The following is a 23339-nucleotide window of genomic DNA, read 5'->3' as shown; positions in this document are numbered from 1 at the left end:
GAAAAACCAAAGCTTTGCCCCCATCCTTAGGTGCTTTCTAAAAGTCACCTCATTAACATAAAAAGACATCTTTATCACAGATGATTTCAAGGGTTTTAGGAGTTCTGTGCCAGCAATGGGGACAAAGACCAAGTATCTATTTCTTATTATAAACTGAAATATCACAGACCCCCAAACATCAGGTGCTCAGATAGCAGAGCAACTGCACAGACATCTAAGCGGGTCTGCAGCCTGGGGTCACATGGTCAAATCTGGCCCAGAGGTTACACAGAAGTTGCCCAAGCTCAAGCCCTGACTCCCTGACCTCTAGAGACGTGGACTCTGCCTAGTGTAATGTCATCCGTTGCTGTGCAACAAACGAACCCCTAAATGTGATGGCATGAGACAGCCCACATTCATTATCTCAGACAGTTTTTGAGGATCAGGAGTGGCTTAGTTCGTTAGTTCGGGCTCCAGGTCTCTAACAAAGTTGCAGCCAAACTGTCATTTAAAGCTTGACCGGGGCCACAAGATGTGCCTCCGAATGGCTCCCTCACATAGCTGCTGGTGGGAGACCTCAGCTCTGGCCACCCTGGCCTCTCCACCGGGCTGCCTGAGTGTTCTCACAATTTGCTTCCTCCATGACGAGTGACTTAAGAGAGAAAGCAGGAAGGAGGCTTCATTGCCTGCATGCCATCGTGGGTGAGAATGTCAGGAAGCAAGGGTCCCTGGGGGTCACCTTGGAGGCTGGCCACCACTCAGGGAGGGGACATTGAGAGGTGGTTGAGCTGCCGGCACCTCTGGAAGGTGAGCACAGAGTCAGATCCCCAGTGCTCCTTCTTGCACGCTTATTAAGTGTGTGTGCCCCCAAGGAGGGGGAGGGGGCTTAGTGAGCCCTGCCCACCCTCGTTCACCAGCTAATGTATTTTCAATTTGGTCCCTGTGTGGCAAACCAGGTGGCACTAGTGGCAAAGAATCTGCCTGCCAGTGCAGGAGATGTAAGAGGCACAGGTTCGACCCCTGGGTCGAGAAGATCCCCTAGAGGAGGAAATGACACCCCCTTCAGTATTCTTGCCTAGAAAATTCCATGAACAGACAGGCTTGGCAAGCTATATAGTCCATGGGACGGCGAAGAGTTGGACACAGCTGAGCACACAGAATGCACACATAGAAGCCCGTGCCCAGCTCCAGACCTGGCTCATCCCAGCCCAAGCCCAGTCCCACACTGAGCTCATTTTGGCAGCAACTTCTCATGACACCATCAGGACAGGCTGTGACCCCTGCCTATGGAAACCATCGGATCCTGATGGCTGGGAGTGGGCCAGGGCCCCAAAGTCTAGTCTTCTGAGTCTCTAGCAAAACTCTGACCTCGCAGTGGGCAGAGTGTATTCCGGTTCATCCACCACATCGTCACAGAGAATGACTGTAGCCTGTGGCTGTCCTGGGCGCCTGGGTTCAGACCCAGCCCACTCGGCTGGTGAGAGGTCCAGACTTTGGAATCAGAGCAGTCCTGAACCCTCCTGGAGGACCGGTGTCTGGCCGAGCGGCTTTTGTCCCGTTTCTCACGTTCTCTCGCCTGTTTCCTCGCCCAGCAGTGAGAATGGCGGTGCACACCTGTCAGTGTTGCACGGCTTGGTGGAGATGAGGGAGTGCACGCTGCTTTATGAGTCAGGCTGGGAAAAGGCTCGGGAGCTAGAGATGAGCCCCACCCAGGCGGGTCTTGGGTTAGATTTGGAGGTGCTGCCCAGGCTTCACCTTCCCTCAGGAGCTGTCTCCCTCCACAGAGGCCCAGCCGCAGGGACAGAGGGACCAAGGACATCTCCTCCATGAAGCTGAAGCGGTCCTCCTGGGTTACCGGCCAGGTAAGCCCAGGGCCAGGGGGCCCAGGCTTGCTCCCAGCTCTGCTGCCCACTGGCCGGCCGGCTGCAGCATTCCAGGCTTTCACCCAGTTTCCTTCTTTGCAAATGGAAGCGATCTTGGTTGTCCTGACTGCCACCTTTGGGTTTCAAGGTGGCCAACCAGCTGAATATTGGAGAAGAGGCATTTGAAGAGGACAGCCCCCTCTCAGACCGACCCATGTCCAACCTGGAGAAGGTGCAGTTCATTGTGGGCTACGCCATCTTGCGTCCCGACCTCAGGTCAGTCCCCACCCCCATCACGCCCCCTGAGAACACAGCCCCTCACTAGCTCTCAGCCCAGGGCCCCATCCCTAACCTGCTCCCCACCCTGGAGCCTGCAGGCTGGCTCTCAGGACAGCAGATGGTACAACCACCAGGGGTTCTCTAATGCTCTGCATTAAAACCCCTGGGTAAAACCCCGTTTTAGGAAGACAAACTTATCATGGGCTGTTGATTCATCTTATAACCAGCTTTACTGCAAGACCCTGTAAATGGGCAAGTTCCTCATTTATTCTATATATGTTTTGCTTTATATATAATTTGCTTTACAGAAATTGTGTTTTTATACAAATTTTAAGAACTATATATACTGCTTACAAGGACAGACTACTGTATTTCAGGAGTTCACATATTTTAAGTTATTATTAATATTTTAACCAAACTCAAGGAATTTGAGTCATAATTTTTTCAAATTTTTTTTCTACTTCACTCTCTCTCTTTTCCTTTGAACTCTAATTAAATCTGTAGAAGACTTCTATATTGTCTGTCACATCCCTAAGGGTCTGTTCATCTGTGCTTTCTTTTTTCCCCTTCTGTTCTTTAGGTTAGATATTTTCTATTAATCTGTCTTCACATTAACTGATTTTTCTTTTGTCTTCCCCAGTCTGCTGTTATACCCATCCAATGATTTTTTAAAATTTCAAATATTATATTTTTCAATTCTAGAGTTTGCACTTGACTCTTTTTTTAAAAAATAGTTTCTGTTTTGCCAAGATTTCCTGTTTGTTCATTCACTATGAGCATAATGTCCTTTATATCTTTGATCATAGTCATGGTAATTTTAAAACCTTTCCTGATAAATCAATATTTGGTTCATCTTGGGGTCAGTTTCCATTGACTGCCTTTTCTCTTGAGAATAGTCATGTTTTCCTGTCTCCTCATATGTCTGATACTTGACTATTATTTTCTCAGTAGCCTAGTACTCTGGGGTTGTTATCTTAGACCTTTGGGGATGATATGTTTGAAGACTCTGGAATCTGTTACATTCCTTCAAAGACTTTTCATTTTGGGAGGCAATTAGTTTGGTTGGATTCAAACTCTGTCTCCCTGTGGTAAGCAGCAGCTGGAATCCCTGTGCAGTTATTTTAGCCTTTGCTGCGCTGCCTGGAGTCTGCCTCAGACATGTGTAGATGAGGGGTGAGTCAGAGATTTAGGGAGAGTTTATATACAAAGTATAGGGCTCCTCCCCTCCCCCAGAGCCAGCCCCCAGCCTGGCCTCCCAGCGCTCTGTGTCTTTCAGGGACGAAATTTACTGCCAGATCTGCAAGCAGCTTTCAGAGAACTACAAAACAAGCAGCCTGGCCCGGGGCTGGATCCTGCTTGGCCTGTGCCTGGGCTGCTTCCCGCCTTCCGAGAGGTTCCTGAAGGTGAGGAGGGGCAGGGGCAGGAGCTGAGGGCTGGGGCAGCATGGGTGGGCCCAGGGCCCTGCAGCAGATGGAGAAACCCCAGCCCATGGCCTGGTTCTCCTGCTCGTGCAGGCCAGGATGGGCAGCAGTGCCTGGCCTTCTTTGGGCCTCAGTTTCACATCTATAAAAGAGGATGCTCCTCCGGCCCCTAATCAGGATCTGCAGGGCCATCTCACCTGGGCTCCATCACCAAAAGACAGTGAGGTGGTGGATGAAATGGGCATTGAAAAGACAAAAGTGTTTGAGGAATGGGTACCAATGAGAGGCTGGATGCAGCATCTCTCTCTAGGCCTAAGAACTAACAAGAGAGGTGTTTCCAAGTGTTGGAGGCCCCAGGCTTCGCTACTCTAATACACCTTTTGGTTCTGAATATAAAAGTAATATGTAGGGGGGACTTCCCTGGTGATCCAGTAGTTAGGAGTCTGCTCTTCCACTGCAGAGAGCACAGGTTCAATCTCTGGTTGGGGAACTAAGATCCCATATGCCCTGCAGCCAAGAGGGAGAAAAAAGTAATGTGTAGGAAATGTAAAAAGTCTAAATAGAAGATAAAAGTCATCCTCACACCCAGAGGCAACTTGCCTTACGGTTTCTGACCTTTTGTGATGTGAGAGAATCATACTTGTGATCACACAGAAAACAATCTCACTATCTCTCATGCCTCCAGGGACAGCAGGAAGTCTGATCACCCTGGCCATGTGCCCTGGGGCAGCCTTGACAGCAGTAAATCCTTCCAGGCTGCATCTTCTCAAAGAATCTCTCTGAGAGACAAAAAGCTTTTCAACACCTTGTTTCAACATCTCATGGAACATATTTTGAACATCGGCTCTCCTGCAGCTTTCACTTATAAGCGTCTTCTCACGTCATAAACTGTCCCCAAATGGCAGTGCTAATGCCATTTGCTAGTGTTCCTAATGCATATTTCACTTTTTGATGGACACTTAGGATCTATCTTCCAATTGCCCATCACCATAAACACCACTATGATTAAAAACTATACATCTACCTTTACCAAATTATTTTTACCTTTACCAAATTAGGTCAAAGAGTGAACACATTTTAAAATTATGTACTATTTAAAACATGTTGACAAATGGGTCCTCAGAAATGCTGTGCAACTGATACTCCTCATAGTGTGACAGCCCCATGTTAATGCACCTTTGCCACGGCTATTATCATTTTTTAGCTTTTTTCCAGTTTTATTGAGATATTATTGACATATAACATTGTTCAAATGTAGGGTATACAGTGTTGTGATTTTATATAGGTGTGTATTGTAAAATGATTGCCAAGTAATACATCATCCATAATTACAATTAGTATCATAGTTCCTAGAATCTGGACAGTGAATAGAAAGTGGCCTCCATTCTAAGTATCTTCGTGCCGTTCCCTTCCTCATCCACCAGTATCTGCTGAACTTCATTGGTCAAGGACCAGTCGGCTACGGGCCCTTCTGTGCTGAGCGCCTGAGACGCACCTGTGCCAATGGTGTGCGCACAGAGCCCCCCTCCTGGCTGGAGCTGCAGGTAGGGGCTGGAGGGGATGGGAGGCAGCCAGTGTGGGGTGGTGGCAGCCCCCGTGACTCCTCCAGCACAGCTCATGGGGCTGCCAACAGGAAGTATGTGCTCTGGGCCCCTCCCCGCTCTTCTGGGCCAGTGGTCCCTGGGAGCCCCAGCTGGGGCTCAGCCTCCCCAGACCCAGTCCAGGCTTCAAAAGTGCCACCTCCCCCATATCTAAATTGATATTCCTTGGTGGCTCAAATGGTAAAGAATCTGCTGCAATGTAGGAGACCCGGGTTCAATCCCTGGGTCGGGAAGATCCCCTGGAGAAGGGAATGGTTACCCACTCCAGTATACTTGCCTGGAGAATTTTATGGACAGAGGAGCCTGGCGGGCTACAGTCCATGGGGTTGCAAAGAGTCAGACATGACTGAGTAACTAACACTTTCTCTTTCATTTAGGGCCCTTCTAGCTGAAGGGGAAAATCAGTCTTAGTTCCTTAGCTGCAGGGTGTGAGTGGCTGCTAACTGCCTAAAGCTTACCCCTCCCAAAGACACTTGCATTTTATATGGTCATGCAAGGTTGTCAACCTAGGTGGCATTCTTGTTTGTGTTACTTGTGAGTTCTTGCAGGATCCGCAGGAACAGTACTTCAGACACAGGTAAGGTCTGGCCCCCACTATAACCGTGGCTCCTGGAAGGTACTCATGCTCTATGCCCTGTGGTGTCCTATACCAGGACACAGAGAGCACCTCCCACCACACCCTATCGTGTTCTTACTCTGCCACCAACATCCATGGGACTTCCCTCCTCTACCTCATCTACCTGCTCTGCCCAGAAGCCTTGGAGTTGAAAGTGAACTTGCTGCAGCTGTGTGGCCTGTGCTCAAGCCCTGCTGTACACAGAGAGTAACAGTGGCTTCCTCTGACCCAAAACGTTCCAGAGTCCAAGACTCAGACATCTCCGAGAGCTTTTTTCAGTGATCCTGAGTCACCCAATCTCACCAAAGCTCAGGGAACTCATGTTAAAATGGGGCCTTCCAGTACAGGCTGCACCCCACGGACACGGTGCTTAAACAGCTCTTACCCTGGCAGGTTCTTCAGTTCAGCAGCGATGTCTGCTGGCCAGGACTGTGTAAACGCTTTGCCGAGCTGGGCGGGGCTTCAGAAGGCCCCGCCCCCCAGAACTCATGGGAATGCGCCCGCAGGGGCAGTGGGTTGGAAAGAGGGGCTGGTGGGCCAGCCTCCCATCACAGAGTTCCAGGAGCTCCAGCACAGGCAGCTGAGCCGAGGGGCCTCCTGGGCAGAGGACCTGAGTCTTCGTCCGTCCCCAGGCTGTCAAGTCCAAGAAGCACATCCCAATCCATATCAGCTTGGCGACTGGAGAGAGCCTGATGGTCATGGTGGACTCAGCCTCAACGTCTCGGGAAGTCTGCCTGCACATCGCCCGCAAGCAGGGCCTCAGCGACCACCTGGGCTTTTCTCTGCAGGTCGCCGTGTACGACAAGGTACTGGCCAGGGGTCCCGTCCACCGCCCGCCTCGTTCACACACGCAGGGCAGCACCAGCCCTTGTATCATGCCAGCCTAGGCACCACTCACCTTCCCAGCTGCCAAATACAGATGCGAGCACAAACTCCCGCTTACAGACGTGCCTCCTAACCAGGCAGCCTGCCCCCTGGCCCAACACTCACACACTCAGTCTAGTATCTCACACACACACACCTGGAAGGTCCCCTGCTGTGCCTACATCCTGCGCCAAGCCCCTCACCCTGAGGAGCTCAGAATCCCATGCATCCATGTGGAGGTCACACCAGCACTGCCCCATCCTGACCCCACATCGTCGCCCCACCCAGATGCCCTGATTCCCACGCTCAGAACCAGGTATACACAGGCCAATGAATCAAGGCATTCGAACCCAGTCACATGGGCATGAGCCTCCTGTGAGAGGGGCCGGCAGGGGGAGAGTGTAGGCGTGTTTAGGGGTGAATGACAGGCCACGCCCAATGGGGAGGAGTCTGAAGGGTTCCTGTCCTCTTGATGTCCACACCTCCACATGGGTATGGCAAAGGCAGGTGTCCCTGGGGGGCTGACACGCAGCAGTCACTCACCCCTGCCGCTCTGATTCTGGTCTCAGTTCTGGTCCCTGGGCAGCGGGCGTGACCACGTGATGGATGCCTTGGCCCAGTGTGAGCAACTGGCGCGGGAGAGGGGCGAGAGTGAGCGCCAGGCGCCCTGGCGCATCTACTTCCGGAAGGAGTTCTTCACCCCATGGCACGACTCCCAGGAGGACCCGGTCAGCACCCATCTCATTTACCGCCAAGTCCTCCATGGAGTCTGGCTTGGCGAGTACCCCTTCGAGAAGGTGAGGGGACCACAGCGCTCAGGGCCCCAAAGACCCCCCTCTCAGACAGCCTGGGGAAGGGCCCTGCTCGAGGGCAGGGACTTTGGGACAGAACAAGGGCAGCTGGGCTGGGCACCAGGCATGTCCCTGGGGAGGCCGTGTGGGTCATGGAGGGCAGGAGGCTGAGGGAGAGGAGTGGGCCCGGGATGTATCTGTGAGTACAGGTCCCTGCAGCCCTCTGGGAGAAGCTGTCCCTGCCCAGTAGCCTCCATCCCCTTCTTTAGCCACAGGTTCACTCAAGCTTCTGGGGTTTGAGCCACCTGCCGCCAGCAGCAAAACCTGCCCCCCAATCAGCCGCAGGCCCACCTAGCCTCACCACAGTAGCTGCTCATGGGGCAGCAGGGCCTGGGGGTCAGGAACACGGCCTTGGAGTCCCAGCACTTGAATTCAGGTCCCACCTGTGCCTCTTCCTGGCGGTGTGGCCTTGGAACATTAGGTCACCTCTCTGAGCCCCTGGCTGTCTCCTGGAAGGTGCAGTCACCAGAGCTTTCTGTGTGGTTGTGAGACTCAGGGTAGGGGAGCTCATGCACCTGACCTCCTTGGGCAATGCTGTGCCTGTTCAGCAGGTGCAGACCTCCCCGGGCCTGAATCCAGAGGATGAGCTGGGGACTGGAGGCAACTGTGGCAGTCCTGGAGGCCTGCCTGGAGCAGGGCAGTGGGCAGGGAGAGGTGGGGGCAAAAGGGTCGTGGGGACAGAGGGCAGGCAAATAGATGGCTGGGCAAGGTTTGTCTCCTTGGAAAGAACAGGGCAGCTTGTCCCTGTAGGGCACCTGGAGCAGGGAACCTTCTGTCTGCTGGGCGTGCTAGTGACTTACACAGGCTCCTGCCCACATGAATCCTAGCAGAGGCTCTGCAGGAATGGCTAGGGAGATCACCTTTGCCCAGTGAGGACTGGGGGAGACAGGGTAAAGGCCTTGTCCACAAGTGAAGGACAGAGAAACCTGATGTCCTGCGGTCCACGGGGTCACAAAGAGTCGGACATGACTCAGTGACTGAACAACAGCACTCACCTCACTCAGCAGTGTTGGGGCTCCAGGCCCCAGAGCTCAATCCCACACACTCACTGGCTCACGAGGGCTGAACAAGGAACATGCAGGATACCCGCCTTGTCTTCAGGCTGGGCTGCTGGGACACTCTGGCCTGCCAACAGGAGCGCAGCCCATGTTGGGCCCAGTCAGGGCACACAGGGGCTCTGCCATGTTGGGGGAGGGGCAGGTCCTGCCTAGCAGAGGCGGCTGCTCACCTCAGCTGTTGGGGGTGAGAGCTCAGCAGGGGCAAGGCTTCCTGGGGGAGAGTGGGCTCGCACATGCACACCCCACCCCAGCTCCCATGTGTGTGCCTGCGCCGTGCAGGAGGAAGAGCTGGTGGAGCTGCTGGCCCAGCACTGCTACGTGCAGCTCGGTGCCTCGGCCGGGAGCCAGGCCATCCAGGAGCTGCTGCCCAGCTGTGTCCCCTCCAAGCTGTACAGGACCAAGACCCCAGAGAAGTGGGCCAGCCTGGTCACCACCACCTATGCCAAGGTCAGCCTCCCCAGAGCCTGTGTACTCTGGCTATGAAGCTCTTTTTGGGGGTGGTGGGCCCCTTGGTATTTAGAGGGGCTGGAGATCCCATTATGAGTCCCTACTCACTGAGGGGATAGAGACTAACCTCCCGGTCAGCATAGCCCTAAGTCTCCAGGTTTAAACAATTTTGTTCAGGTTCACCCCCCTCACAAGATGGTATCTTGGCTGGTCTGGGCAGCTCAGTCCTCCACTGGTCTCTACTACAGGCTCAATCTGGGCCTTGGCTTTTGGGTGCAAGAAGGCATCCCCAGCTGCTGACCACGCGCACACCCTCACCTTGGCCCCAGTTCCGCCCTGGGCCTTATTGGTGTCCCCTTGCTGGGCCCTGAATGCCCGATGCTGGCCTGGACGGCGGGAGGGCTGCCCCTCCTCTACCCCTGCTTGGTCAGCCCACAGCAAGTGAAGATGGTTCCTGAAGGCTCACAGCCTCTTCCCCAAGAAGACAGCCCTCTGACTTGGTCCCCCTGCTTCTCTTCCCCTCCCCACAGGGTTGTCCCAAACCACCCCTCTGTCAGAGCCTCCTTCCTCATAGGGTGCTTTGCTCTGCAGTGTGTCCTGAGAGTGCAAAGGGATCTCTAAGGGCTGGTGGGCTCCGTGCTGCAGCTGGTGGTGCAGAAGAGCTGTGCATGGGGTGAGGGGGCGTGGAAAGGGGAGGATAAAGCCCTTTGGTTAATGCTTGTGTGTGTATTAGTCACGCAGTTTTGTCTGACTCTTTAACACCCTATGGACTGTAGCTTGCCAGACTCCTCTGTCCATGGAATTCTCCAGGCAATTATACTGAAGTGGGTAGCCATTTTCTTCTCCAAGGGATCTTCCCAACCCAGGGATCAAAGCCGGGTCTCCCACTTTGCAGGCAGATTCTCTACCATCTGAGCCACCAGGGAAGCCTTCCTGGCTTCAATTACCCTGTGGCACTGGGAGCCAAGAACCAGCAGGACAAGCAGTGGGCAGTTCAAAGGCAATGCAGTGCTGGTTTGTCAGGGATTGACAGCCTGGCTGCAGGAGATGAGTCCCAGGTGCATGGCTCAGATAGCAGGCATTGCCCGAGTTCAGAGCGGGGCAGGGAGGGTAGACCAATGCAGTCTGCATTCCGGCCACAGGAAAGGAGGTACTCAGTGTGGGTTTGCAGACAAGGGTCCTGTGCACGTCTGCAGTGGGGGAATGCAGCTTGCTTTGTCCTGCTCTTCAGGAATCACAGTGCACAGCCCTGAGGAAAGGCTCCGAGGAGTCCTGCAAGAGAGAAACCCAATTGTATTGCCTAATATTCCTCACACAAGCTTCACCACAGAAGCTTTGTTCCCCAAGGCGGTCGCTATCATTTCTTGGGGACAATCCTTGGACAGGAATTTGGGGAAGCAAACCTTGTGGATTATTTTTGTTGTTTCCCAGCCTGAGTGGATGCGTTTACAGGGGAGAGGCCATGGACTTTTTAGGGCTAGTACAAGGGCTAGCAGAGGAGACAAGAGATGCACATGAATCCGAATGAACTTGAGTAAGAAGTGGCATCATCATTTGGGGAAAGGGGAGATAGGGTGAGAATAAAGAATTAAGAAATTTATGCCACTGTTTTTTCCAAAGGGAACATAAGTTTCACTGATTTTTTTTCAGTAAACACTAAAATGTGGACATTAACAAATAAATCAGAAAACAAGACAAACACAAAGAAAAAAGGGAAACCACCAATAGTATCACAACAAAGAGCTCATCCCTCTTAACACTGTGAACATATCCTTCTAGACTGCTGTACTCACATGTACACAATTGACATGTGCATATGATTGGAATGCAAGAAGCACACTTAAAAAATTAATTTATTTTAATTGGAGGCTAATTATTTTACAATATTGTGGTGGTTTTTGCCATACATTGACATGAATCAGCCATGGGTGTATATGTGTCCCCCATCCTGAACCCCCCTCCACCTCCCTGCCCATCCCATCCCTCTGGGTCATCCCAGTGCACTGGCTTTGAGTGCCCTGTTTCATGCATTGAACTTGGACTGGTGATCTATTTCACATATAATAATATACATGATTCAATGCTATTCTCTTAAATCATCCCACCCTTGCTTTCTCCCACAGAGTCCAAAAGTCTGTTCTTTATGTCTGTGTCTCTTTTTGCTGTCTCACATATAGGGTCATCGTTACCATCTTTCTAAATTCCATATATATGCATTAAAATACTGTATTGGTGTTTTTCTTTCTGACTTACTTTGCTCTGTATAATAGGCTCCAGTTTCATCCACCTCATTAGAACTGATTCAAGTATGTTCTTTTTAATAACTGAGTAATATTCCATTGTGTATATGTACCACAGCTTTCTTATCCATTCCTCTACTGATGGACATCTAGGTTGCTTCCATGTCCTGGCTATTGTAAACAGTGCTGCGATGAACACTGGGGTACATGTGTCTCTTTCAATTCTGGTTTCCTCGGTGTGTATGCCCAGCAGTAGGATTGCTGGGTCATATGACAGTTCTATTTCCAGTTTTTTGAGGAATCTCCACACTGTTCTCCATAGTGGCTATACTAGTTTGCATTTCCACCAACAGTGTTAGAGAGTTCCTTTTTCTCCGCACCCTCTCCAGCATTTGTTCGTAGACTTTCTGATAGCAGCCATTCTGACCGGCATGAGATGGTACCTTACTGAGGTTTTGATTTGCATTTCTCTGATAATGAGTGATGTTGAGCATCTTTTCACGTGTTTGTTAGCCATCTGTATGTCTTCTTTGGAGAAATGTCTGTTTAGTTCTTTGGCCCATTTTTTGACTGGGTCGTTTATTTTTCTGATGTTGAGCTTCATGAGCTGCTTGTATATTTTTGAGATTAATTATTGGTCAGTTGCTTCATTTGCTATTATTTTCTCCTATTCTGAAGCCTGTCTTTTCACCTTGCTTATAGTTTCTTCCATTGTGCAAAAGCTTTTGAGTTTAATTAAGTCCCACTTGTTTATTTTTGCTTTTATTTCCATTACTCTGGGAGGTGGTTCATAGAGGATCTTGCTGTGATTTATGTCAGAGAGTGTTCTGCCTATGTTTTTCTCTAGGAGTTTTATAGTTCCTGGTCTTAAATTTAGATCTTTAATCCATTTTGAGTTTATTTTGTGTATGGTGTTAGAAAGTGTTCTAGTTTCATTCCTTTACAGGTGGTTGACCAGTTTTCCCAGCATCACTTGTTAAAGAGATTGTCTTTTCTCTGTTGTGTATTCTTGCTTCTTTTGTCAAAGATAAGATGTCCATAGGGGCGTGGATTCATCTCCAGGCTTTCTATTTTGTTCTATTGATCTATATTTCTCTCTTTGTGCCAGTACCATACTGTCTTGATGACTGTAGCTTTGTAGTATAGTCTGAAGTCAGGCAGGTTGATTCCTCCAGTTCCATTCTTCTTTCTCAAGACTGCTTTGGCTTTTGAGGTATTTTGTGTTTCCATACAAATTCTGAAATTATTTGTTCTAGTTCTGTGAAAAATACTGTTGGTAGCTTGATAGGGATTGCATTGAATATGTAGATTGCTTTGGGTAGTATACTCATTTTCACTATATTGATTCTTCCAACCCATGAATATGGTATAGTTCTCCATCTATTTGTGACCTCTTTGATTTCTTTCATCAGTGTTTTATAGTTTTCTATATATAGATCTTTTGTTTCTTTAGGTAAATTTATTCCTAAGTATTTTATTATTTTCATTGCAATGGTGAATGGGATTGTTTCCTTAATTTCTCTTTCTGTTTTCTCATTGTTAGGAAACACACCTTTTTAAAAAATAAAAATTGGATCATCATTAGACAGCTTTAAACCTACTTCTTCACTTCGCTTAATAGTTTGGGCCCTTATTTCTGTGTCACTAAATACCAGTCTGTTTTTAAGGGCTGAATAGTACTGTATTCATGAGCTACAATTCATTCACTGGTGAACTTTAAGGTCATGTCCCATTTTCACTGTTAAACCGACGCAGTGAATCTCATTGTAGATACACCTTTTATATGCTTGATGGTTATTTCATCAAGATTGATTTCTTGAAAAGGGATTTCAGAGTGTACAAATGTTGGGTTTCCCAGGTGGTGCCAGTGGTAAAGAACCCGCCTGCCAATGCAGAAGACATAAGAGATGTGGATTCAGTCCCTAGGTTTGGAAGATCCCCTGGAGAAGGGCATGGCAACCCACTCCAGTATTCTTTCCTGGAGAATTCCATGGACAGAGGAGCCTGGCAGGCTACAGTCCATAGGGTTGCAAAGAGTCAGACATGACTAAAGTGAATGAGCACACATGAATGTTCTAAAATCCTTGATATGTGTTGCAAAGCACCAAATCTCAGGATGTGTCCATTTACATCCCCTGGTTCAGTATATGAATGTTACCCAACCACCTTTTAAAGAGGGAACAAGAGAAACAACATTTTATCCAACAAACCATAACAGGAAGGCTCAACTGGATGTTACAGCTGGCGATTTTCCAGCTGGATATTACAGATCTGTGGACATGGGAAGAGGAAAGGGTGAAGGTCAGATAGAGCCAAGGGTGAGGGAGGGAGGAAGGTGAGACAGGACTGGGGAGGGGGGTTGAGGTGAAGGTCCCTGAGAGATGCCTCCCAAAGTGTAGAAGAGAGGCAGAGTGGAGCACCAACACACAGACACAGACACCAAGGCGGGCCTTGAGCACGGAGCAACACGCAGCCCCAGGAGGCCGGTGTTGCTGAGAGCCCATCTGAGCCCGCAGACGGGGTCCCACAGACAGCTGCACGTGCCCCTCGTTGTCTTCCAGGCTCAGGCAGCAAGCAGCAGCCTGGCCCTCTGGCCCTTGGGAGCTCTGATTCTAAAGCGGGGATCAGAACCACCAGTGATGGGCCCTCCCCAGCCCACCAGAGTCCCTCACCTGACTCTCACGGACACTGGCCTGGCTTTAGGCAGAGACTTCACAGAATGATCCAGCAAATGAGCTCCCTGGGCACCGGGTGAGGAGTTAGCTGAGGGATAAGTGATGGAGGTGACTCATCATCGCAACCTCCGTGCAGGCACCCTATACCCAGAAGCGGGCCAGGCCACTGACTGTGCAGGAGCAGGTGGTGGACACTGCCTGCCTGAAGTGGCCGCTGCTCTTCTCTCGGCTCTTTGAAGTCACCACACTCTCAGGTAATGGTGTCTGATGTGTAAGAGGGTGCCAGTGGGCCCCCACCCTGGACCAGCCCTGGCTTCACACCCCTCTCTCCTTCTGCCAGGCCCCCAACTGCCCAAGACTCAGCTGATCTTGGCTGTTAACTGGAAGGGGCTGTACTTCCTGGACCAGAAAGAGAAGGTGCTCCTAGAACTCTCTTTCATCGAGGTCATGAGTCTGATCACCAACAGGTGGGTGCTCCGAGGGAAGCCCCAAACCTGCTCCTTCCCACAACCTCAGTCCTTGGGGCTCCAGGAGAGACCAGGAGAGGGATGGGGCACACTGTTACTGGGGGCCCGACTGACTCACACTGCATCATATGTGTGGCATAATGGCCATTGGCTCAGGCCCTGCCCTCTACTGTCCTGGGGTCAGCAATGTGTCCACACACCACCGATTGCCCTCTCAAACTTCCTCTAGAGCCCAGCTCCCCTGGAAAGAGGCACATAAGCTTGCGGCCTTTGGGGCGTCCATTCACTTATAGGTTCCTTCTCTTCTCGCTGGTGGGTACTGCTCACATGGAGGTGCCAGCAGTCTGGGAGAGGGAGCGAGGGACAGGCCTGTGTGTGCAGGGCATGGAGCAGAGTGAGGACCACCTTGCATGCCAGGCGTGCCCCAGACACCCTGCCCCCAGCTCTCATCTACTGAGAAGGCCTCCACGCCCTTCTGGAAGGTGTGCCTGTGCCCTGCCAGAGCCCCTCCTTGGTTAAAACACACCCTAGTGTGGCATGACCATTAAGGTCATTCCCAGTGTGTGCAGGGCACATGCTGGTACCACTTACTGAGGCAGACTGTGCTAGGTGCTCTCTTCTATTCCAATAAGTCCCCCCATCACTCCATACTCTGCAGATGAATAAACAGGCATGCAGAGGGTAGGTGCTTAGTTGCTCAGTCGCGTCCTACTCTGCGATCCCATGGACTGTAGCCCGCCAGGCTCCTGTGTCCATAGGATTTCCCAGACAAGAATACTGGAGTGGGTGGCCATGCCCTCCTCTGGGGGATCTTCCCACCCCAGTAATCAAACCAGGGTCTCCTGCATTGCTGACGGATTCTTTACCAGCTGAGCTACCAGGGAAGCCCACAGAGGCTGGGTAGCTCACCCAAACTCACCCAGGCTGGAGCTCCATCTCAGCACCAACTTTCTTTGCAGTGGCCCCATGGTGGCCCTGCACGCTGGCCACCACCTTGCCTGCCCAGAGCTGACTCCACAGACAGGCTTGGCACCACCACTGCCTTTGAAGCCCATAGAACAGGACCCTAAGCTCTGGCTCATCTGCCCATGCACACAGAGAGTCCGGGGCTAGGGCAGATCCATGCTCAGCCCCAGGCCCTGTATGGCTCCAGACACACTGGAGTTTCCTCATCTGTAAGAGGGCTTCATGGTGTGATGGTTGGCACTCTGGACTCTGTAACTTGGGCAGGTCACCCCTCAGGCTGTTGAGGGGCTGACCCAGGGGGAGGGTGGGGCAGGCCTCTGGTCACATTGCCCTCTTTCCCCCTCAGGGAGGCCCGGGGTGGGCAGAGGCTGATGCTGTCCACGCTGCACGAAGAGGAGTATGAGTTCCGGTCCCCCAGCAGTGTGGCCGTCGCCGAGCTGGTGGCCATGTTTCTGGAGGGCTTGAAGGAGAGGTCCGTGTTCGCCATGGCCCTGCAGGACAGGAAGGCCACAGGTACCCAGCCAGGTGGGGAGGGGGCTGGTGAGGGGCTACTCATGTGGCTGGTTGGAGGGCGGCTTGCTTGTGCCAGGCCCTGGTGGTCATGAAGCAGGCGGAGGGCAGGGACTTGAGCAGAGAGAGGGAGAGGCCACAAAGCACTCAGGGTCACCCATGGGCAAGGCCCTCCCTCCTCCAAGATAAGGGAGTTCAGGAGGGCTCTCAGCCCCTCTAAAGTGAAGGGCACTGAGGGATGCCCTTCTTCTGGAAGCAGGGGGAGAGCCAGCCAGGTCACCAGCCCGTGCAGTGCACACCGTCCCCACAGCCACCGTTATCCAGTGTTGCAGACAAGGATTGGCGGCTCAGAGGAGGAACGCAGCTTGTCCAGGGCCGCTTAGCTTGCGGGTGGGGATGGGAGCGGGGTGAGCCCTGGTGGTCTCGTTGATGGCCACAGCTTCCCTCAGCACAGCTGGAAATCAGGCTTCAGAAAGTAGGGGAGCAGGGGAGGGCTGTGCATAGGGTCTTAATTGCGCTGGAAACATCAGCAGAAGCTTTGTCCCCATGGCCCATCCCATCCTCACAGCCGCCCTAGGAGGGAAGGGTGATATTCTCCATCTTATAGCTGAGGAAACAAGCTCAGACGGGTCACTTAGCTCCTGGGCAGGTGTGGTGACAGCCTGCCAGTCCTCTGTCCCCTTGGTCCATCTGCCTCACGGCTCCCTGGCCACTTCCTGGTCAGGCCTCTGTGCAGGTCTCCCCAGCTTCTGTCTGCCCGGCTGTGCCTGTCCAGGCCTCCCGAGTGCCTGAGCTCAGGGAATCCCACCCCCAGTCACTCTCGGGGTGGCCTTGGGCCCCCTGCTCTGTGTCCCTGTTTCCTCACCTGTCAGAGGGGACCACCCACAGGATGCCAGCAGGGCCTCTGGCCTCCACTGAACCCTGGGGAAACTGTCTTCTCTGTCTCTTGTGTGTGTCCATGTGACTGTAGAGGATTCCACCCTCCTGCCCTTCAAGAAGGGGGACTTGCTGATCCTGACAAAGAAGCAGGGGCTGCTGGCCTCTGAGAACTGGACCCTGGCCCAGAATGACCGGACCGAGAAGACGGGACTGGTGCCTACCTCCTGCCTCTACACCATCCCGACAGTCACCAAGCCCTCAGCACAGCTGCTGGTAACTCACGTGCTCGCCTGCCCTCAGCCTGGCACCCCTGGGCACCTGTGGAAGAGGCTGAGAGGCCAGGCCTGGGGTCCTAGCTCAGGTGCCTGGGCCCACCCCCCAGAAAGCCTGGGTGTCATGTCAGCCCTGCCAGCCCTGCCATCCGTCTGGGAGAGGCAGGAAGTGCTTGTGCAGTGAGTGGCTGGGGCGTCACCTGGCACTCAGCAGGTGCTCAATCAGTGCGCATCCCTCCCACCAGGGAGCGTCCTGGGGGTAAACCCATCTTGCCTCAATGTCGTTTAAAAACCCTGACCCAAGGGGGCTCAAGTCTCCCTACCCCTGATAACCACTCCACCCTAACCCCCAAGACCAGCACCCCCTGCCCCCGCCCAGGGAGACAGGACAGATAGGCCTCCCAAATGCATGTATGAGTGCCAACTGCATGCCCTGTACCACAATACAGTATCAAACACCGTAGAATCTCCACCTTCAAGGAGACTTGGATGAATGACGACTTGATGGCAAGTGTGCAAAGTGCCACCAAGAAGCAGCACTTGTTACAGGAGCAGATTCTAGGAGGGGGCTCACCTTGTCCAGGAGGACTTCCCTGAGGGACAGACACTTCAGTGACAAGGCCAGAAGGAGGTGGGGGGCCAGGCCAGCAGGGCCAGGGTGAGGGATACCCCTGAAGAGAAGTGCCCCAGGAGAGGGGAGCCTGGTGGGCCTGAGCGCCCCCTGAAGAAAAAGGAAACAGGTTCAGAAACATCGAGTCACTGGTCCTGGGTTCTAGAGCAGGTGACACAGGACGGGTAGGTCCAGGCCTGTCCAGCCCTGTGGCCCGGCCCCTCCCAAGTCTCTGAGGACACCTGGCCAGGAGGAGCCCATGGGTGGGGCCTTCTGGACACCATACCTGTGCCCCGCCACCCCCAGAGCTTGCTGGCCATGTCACCGGAGAAGCGGAAGCTGGCGGCCCAGGAGGGGAGGCCCACAGAGGCTCCCCCCGAGGAGCAGCCCGAGGAGAACCTGCACACCCTGGAGGAATTCTCCTATGAATTTTTTAGGTGCCCACCCTGCTCCATCCCAGGCCCCACCCCAATCAGCCCTTCTGTGCTCCCTGGGGACTCAGGTGCATGAAAGCAGAAGCAGTGCCCACGCGGGCTCCCTGGGCAGGGAGGGGGCCCTCTGACCCTGACATGACCCACCTGTCTCTTAGCGGAGTGCTGTGGGTGCAGAGGGCATCCCCGTGGGGGCCCACCCTGGAAGCCTGGGCTCTCTCTGCACTGTGTGTGCATGGCCCACGATGGGTAGGAGCAAGGAGCAGCACACGCCCTGACCTGGCCCCACCCCACAGGGTCCCCGAGAAGGAGACTGTCAGCAGAGCCGTGCTGCCCCTGACCCGGACCCGCGGGCAGCTGTGGGCCCACTCGGCCGAGCCCCTGCGACAGCCCCTGCTCCGGCGCGTCCACGCCAACGCTGAGCTGCGGGATGCTGCCTGTCAGATCTTCATCGATATCCTTTCCCGGCCGGCCTGCCCCAACCCCACGCCAAGCCTGTGGGCCCGGGCCCCACGGCCAGCCCACCCGAGGGCCAGGCCTCTCAGGGCAGGGGGCTGCTCCGGAGGCAGTGAAGTGCCCCGGCGGGGGCGCGGGATCAGCTCTGGGCCAGACTCAGGATCAGTGGTGAGAGGCGCTGCTCCTTGACGGCTGCACCCATCCTCAGGTACATGGGTGACTACCCCTCTCGGCAGGCCTGGACCTCCCTGGAGCTCACCGACCAGATCTTCTCATCAGCCCTCCAGGAGGCCGTCCTGCAGGATGAGGTTTATTGCCAGATCCTGAAGCAGCTGACGCACAACACCAAGAGGTCTGTGGGCAGCAAGGAGGGATGGAAGGCAGTGGGCACAGGGTTGCTGTGCCCGGGGCCCCCTTGGTCCTTCCCCCAGCCCCCACCTCGTAAAGGCAGCCTTCGTTGTAACATTGTGGCGGGGGGGGGGTGTTGGGACTTCTTGCCCTGAGCCATGCCTCTCCGACCCTGTCTCCTTTGTCCCCTGGCCTCTCTAAACCTCAGTGCTCTCCTTCACAAAATGGGCATGATAGCACTCCCTCCCTTCCTGTGAGCAGGAAGGCTTTGGTGGCATTGGCAGCAGGGCAGTGGCCTCCTTGCCCAGGGCCTCAGGCAGGCCTCTGCTCACATGATAATCCTACAAAGAGCCCCATCTCCCTACAGTGCTGGCGGGCCGGGCCTCCAGGAGGGGCCCCTCCTGGGCTGACCTGTGCTGCCGCCCACAGGTACAGCGAGGAGCGGGGCTGGCAGCTGCTATGGCTCTGCACTGGCCTCTTCCCACCCGGCAAGGCGCTGCTGCCGCACGCCCAGAAGTTCATAGACACGCGGAGAAGGAAGGTGCTGGCCCCTGACTGCAGCCGCCGCATCCAGAGGGTCCTGAGGTGAGCCTACCAACTCCTAGGTGCCCCTGGAACGTTGGTCTGGGAGTGCCGGGCGAAGGGGGGAGCCTCCAGTCTCCCAGGATCATGTTCCAGTGGGGACACCCGCCAGAGGAGCCAGACTCAGCTTCCTGTCTGAAGTGGTGTCAGTCTGGGGAGATAGGACCCGGTCCTAGCCACCAGGGAGGAAGACACAAGAGAGGCCCAGGAGGGCTGCGGGGAGGCTGGAGGGGTTGGCAGAGTTCCTGGCCACGAGTGGCCACCTGGGTCATGAAGAGGCCCATACCCGATGCCCAGCTATGTGAAGATGGGAACACGACCCGCCCTGCCCACTGGTGGCCTGCCCAGCCTGGTCCTCTCCCCACGTGTCCTCAAACCTCGGGGCTCCTGGGAGATGAGGCCAGGCTGGCCTCTGCCGCCTCCTATGGGCCATGTGCCCAGCGCCTCCACAGGGCAGCTCCCCGCCCTGACCTGGGCACCACTGTGCATGTCTCTGGGGTTAGCTTCTGTTGTGTGCATGGCACATAGCTGAGCTCAGAGGCTGGTGCTGGGGCCCGGCCTGGGTGGGGGTGGTGGGTGGCCTGTGCAGCGCGCACTTGGCTCCAGGACAGGGCCCCGGAAGCAGCCGCCGCACCAGGTGGAGGTGGAGGCCGCTGAGCAGAACGTCTCCCGCATCTGCCACAAGGTCTACTTGCCCAACGACACGAGCGAGGTGAGCCTCCCCGCCCTGCCCCCCACATCACCAGGGGCTCACAGCCAGAGCAAGGCACCTCCCCACTGGGGTCACTCTAGGAGGGCTGGGAGACGCCTACAGACACAGCTGTGTGAGTTCGAATGGACTGTCTCCCCTTGTGCGCTCCTAGCCCCTCTCCTGTGAAAATACTGCTCTGCTCTTGCTGGCCCCCACCAGCATGAACTGAGTGCTGGGTGCCCTCAGGAGCTCTGCGCCATGCAGGGGACTACTGGCCCTGGGCAGGTTGTAGTATGGCGGGGAGTTGGGATGTCCCAAAGGCATGGGGGGCCTTCCAGGCCAGGCACAGGAGTGAGGAGGCCAGGAGGCTGGGCAACGAGGCTGAGTTCCAGGGCCTAGAGGCCCCTTGGGGCTTCCACCCAGCCCTGGGGCCACAGTGAGCAGGGAGCCCATGAGGTGCCTATGGATGGAGCCCAGTTGGCTGTTGGGGACAGCAGAAGAGCCAGGTGTGAGTTGGGAGTGCATGCGTGCGTGCTAAGTGTCTGACCCTGTGCGACCCCATGGACTGTAGCCCATCAGGCTCCTCTGTCCAAAGGATTCTCCAGGCAAGAGTGCTGGAGTGGGTTGCCATCCATTCCTCCAGTGGGAGACCTTGGCTAAATGGCAGCAGTGGAGGGAGGGGAAGTGGGGGTGATGACCTCACGGCCCTCCCCAAGTGGACTGTGGCCTAGAGATGGCAGAGCCCATGATGGGAAGTTCCCAGTCTGGCTGCAGGCTCTCAGAGCAAGTTGAAACAGCCAGGCCTCTTGGGTACCCCGAGACAGTGAGCTCTGTGACAGAATAGTGCACACATCTGGCCAGGTTTCTAGAGGGGTAGTCTCACCCTTCTCAGGACAGGGCACGCCCAGCCTTAGCCAGCAGGGTTCAGAGGGTTATCCAGAGCTGAGCCGGGCTGCCTCTCTGCCCAGATGCTGGAGGTGGGTGCCAACACGCGGGTGCGGGACGCCTGTGACAGCATCGCCGCCCGGCTGCAGCTTGCCTCCTGGGAGGGCTGCAGCCTTTTCATCAAGATCGCAGACAAGGTGTGTGGCCCGCAGGCCAGGGGGCGGGAGGGAAGGCGGTTAAGGCGGGTGGGGGTCTCCCACCAGCACTGGGCCAGCCCCGCCGAGGTTCACAGGCACACAGGCGAGAGGGGTCACAGAGCCCCAGGGTGACACCTGGCCTCCTGCACACCTGCCTGCCTGTACCCTCCTCTCCACCTGCCCCAGGTCATCAGCCAGAAGGAGGGAGACTTCTTCTTTGACTCCTTGCGGCATGTGTCCGACTGGGTAAAGAAGAACAAGCCCCAGAAGGAAGGTGAGCAGAAGGCTCTGAGAGCCAGGCTGGGGCCACAAAGGAGGGTGTTGCTGGGATATGAGGTGAAGCAGAGCTTGTCTGCCTCCTGGACCAGGGTCAGACAGCTCCCCGGGACCCTCCCGCATGGCCTATGCCCATTTATTCATTCATTCTCCTCAGGTCCCCTGGCTCATGGGTGTGGCCAGGCCTGGGGCCAGGCAGTGAGGCCCTGCCCTGAGAACTCTACCAGCTCGGGCAGGGGCTGGGCTTGGGGCAGGCCTGGAACACATGGCCGGACTTTGGGGTGATGAAGGGTGCACAGGGGCAGAAGGGAGTCTGACCCCGCAGGGAGATCCAGGAGCGCCCACTCATCCTGAAGGCTGAGGAAGGGCTGGGGGCCAGGGAGAGAGGTATGGGGGCTTTCCAAAGGGGAGGTCATGGTAGCAGACACAGCAGCGACATGGGAGGGCCAAGTGGCGGGGTGCAGGAGTGGGGGGTAAAGCCTCAGAGCCTGGCTGGCCAGGGACAGGCTCTGTGCTCACTGCTGCCCCTGCCCAGGGGCCCCTGTGACAATCCCCTATCAGGTATATTTCATGCGGAAACTGTGGCTCAACGTGGCCCCTGGGAAAGATGTGAAGGCAGACACCATCCTTCATTACCACCAGGTACCGGGCTGCCCCTCCTGGGGGTGTCGGGGCCACTCTTGCTCAGTCACACCTGCCCTCAGAGTGGGGCATGGCCTCTTTGCCCAGGGCCACCCACCTCCCGCCCAGGGCCTCGTGGTCGGTCAGGGTTCTGGAGCCAGGAGCAGATGGAGAGCACTGCCTGGGGCAGCGGCACCTGCAGACAGTGGCTGTACCCTCACCTGCAACATGCCTACCGGCGAGGGGAGGACCCAGAGGGTCCCGCGCCTGCCAAGTGCTAGGCCTTGCCCCGAAGGGGTAGAGCAGGCCCGGCTCTCCAGCGAGGCGCTCAGCCATCTTCCCTCTGCTGGAAACCTAACCCTAAGGACCTTATCTCTCTGCAGGCTCCGTTTCCTACATTCTACTGGGCTACCACCTGAGCGCAAAGCTGGGGGTGGCAGGAGCCTAAAATCCAGCTTTTCCTTCACCCAGGAGCTGCCCAAGTACCTGCGTGGGTTCCACAAGTGTTCCAGGGAGGATGCCATCCACCTGGCCGGCCTAATCTTCAAGGCCAGGTTTGGTGATGACCGGCCCCAGCTAGCCAGCATCCCCAAGATCCTGCGGGAACTCGTGCCTGAGAACCTCACGCGCCTAATGTCCCCAGAGGAATGGAAGAAGGTCCTTGTTGGGGGCTGGGGAGGGGGCCCTTGGCTGCTGCCCCTGTAGGGGTCCTGCCCACGTGTGGCTGTGGGAGGGTGGACTGGGTCTGCCACCCCCGGCCTCGGGCAGCGGCTTTTGTTCTGGCTGGGGCCGCAGAGCCTCGGGTGGTGGGCCAGCCAAGCTGTGGTCTCCACTGAGACCTCACTGGTCCTGGATTCCCCTAGAACATCCTCCTGGCCTGCAACAAGCACAAGGACAAGACGGTGGAGGAGGCCAAGGTGGCCTTCCTGAAGTGGATCTGCCGGTGGCCCACCTTTGGGTCTGCCTTCTTTGAGGTGAAGGTAGGTGGCACCCCAGACCCGCTGTCCTGGCCAAGCAGGCCCCACACAGCTCTGGCCCCGGCAGCCTGAGCTTCTCCTGCAGACAGGCCACAGGGAGGGCCACAGCCAGGTCTGGGAGGGCACGTATGCATGGCTGCGTCTCAGGGAGGGGCTGTGATCCCCGTGACACCCTCCCTCCACAGCAAACCTCGGAGCCCTCCCACCCGGACATCATCCTCATCGCCATCAACCGGCATGGGGTCCTGCTCATCCACCCCAAGACCAAGGTAGCAGAG

At 55.2% G+C, this 23339-nt stretch overlaps 1 protein-coding gene across 5 annotated transcripts in view; it reads left to right on the top strand.

Moving 5' to 3' along the window:
• MYO7B (myosin VIIB) overlaps window positions 1–23339 on the top strand; it is a 102607-nt gene that overhangs the window by 78200 nt on the left and 1068 nt on the right. For 3 of the 5 annotated variants that reach the window (XM_061432138.1, XM_061432114.1, XM_061432105.1), the window contains exons 25-46: window positions 1764–1841; window positions 1990–2117; window positions 3397–3523; window positions 4966–5085; window positions 6391–6564; window positions 7192–7419; window positions 8811–8978; window positions 14030–14147; window positions 14234–14360; window positions 15673–15839; window positions 16807–16988; window positions 17904–18034; window positions 18325–18482; window positions 18683–18836; window positions 19262–19417; window positions 20021–20126; window positions 21074–21187; window positions 21374–21461; window positions 21999–22105; window positions 22556–22741; window positions 22948–23064; window positions 23247–23330. In XM_061432138.1, coding sequence (XP_061288122.1) covers window positions 1764–1841; window positions 1990–2117; window positions 3397–3523; window positions 4966–5085; window positions 6391–6564; window positions 7192–7419; window positions 8811–8978; window positions 14030–14147; window positions 14234–14360; window positions 15673–15839; window positions 16807–16988; window positions 17904–18034; window positions 18325–18482; window positions 18683–18836; window positions 19262–19417; window positions 20021–20126; window positions 21074–21187; window positions 21374–21461; window positions 21999–22105; window positions 22556–22741; window positions 22948–23064; window positions 23247–23330 — 3018 coding nt within the window. The remainder of the gene's footprint in view (window positions 1–1763; window positions 1842–1989; window positions 2118–3396; window positions 3524–4965; window positions 5086–6390; window positions 6565–7191; window positions 7420–8810; window positions 8979–14029; window positions 14148–14233; window positions 14361–15672; window positions 15840–16806; window positions 16989–17903; window positions 18035–18324; window positions 18483–18682; window positions 18837–19261; window positions 19418–20020; window positions 20127–21073; window positions 21188–21373; window positions 21462–21998; window positions 22106–22555; window positions 22742–22947; window positions 23065–23246; window positions 23331–23339) is intronic. The other 2 variants (XM_061432130.1, XM_061432122.1) reach the window with 1 other exon arrangement.

Source organism: Bos javanicus, chromosome 2 (genome assembly GCF_032452875.1).
Source record: "Bos javanicus breed banteng chromosome 2, ARS-OSU_banteng_1.0, whole genome shotgun sequence".
NCBI classification, from domain to species: Eukaryota; Metazoa; Chordata; class Mammalia; order Artiodactyla; family Bovidae; genus Bos; species Bos javanicus.
Note: the sequence above shows the minus strand (reverse complement) of the source record. Positions and strands in the feature narration are given on the sequence as shown.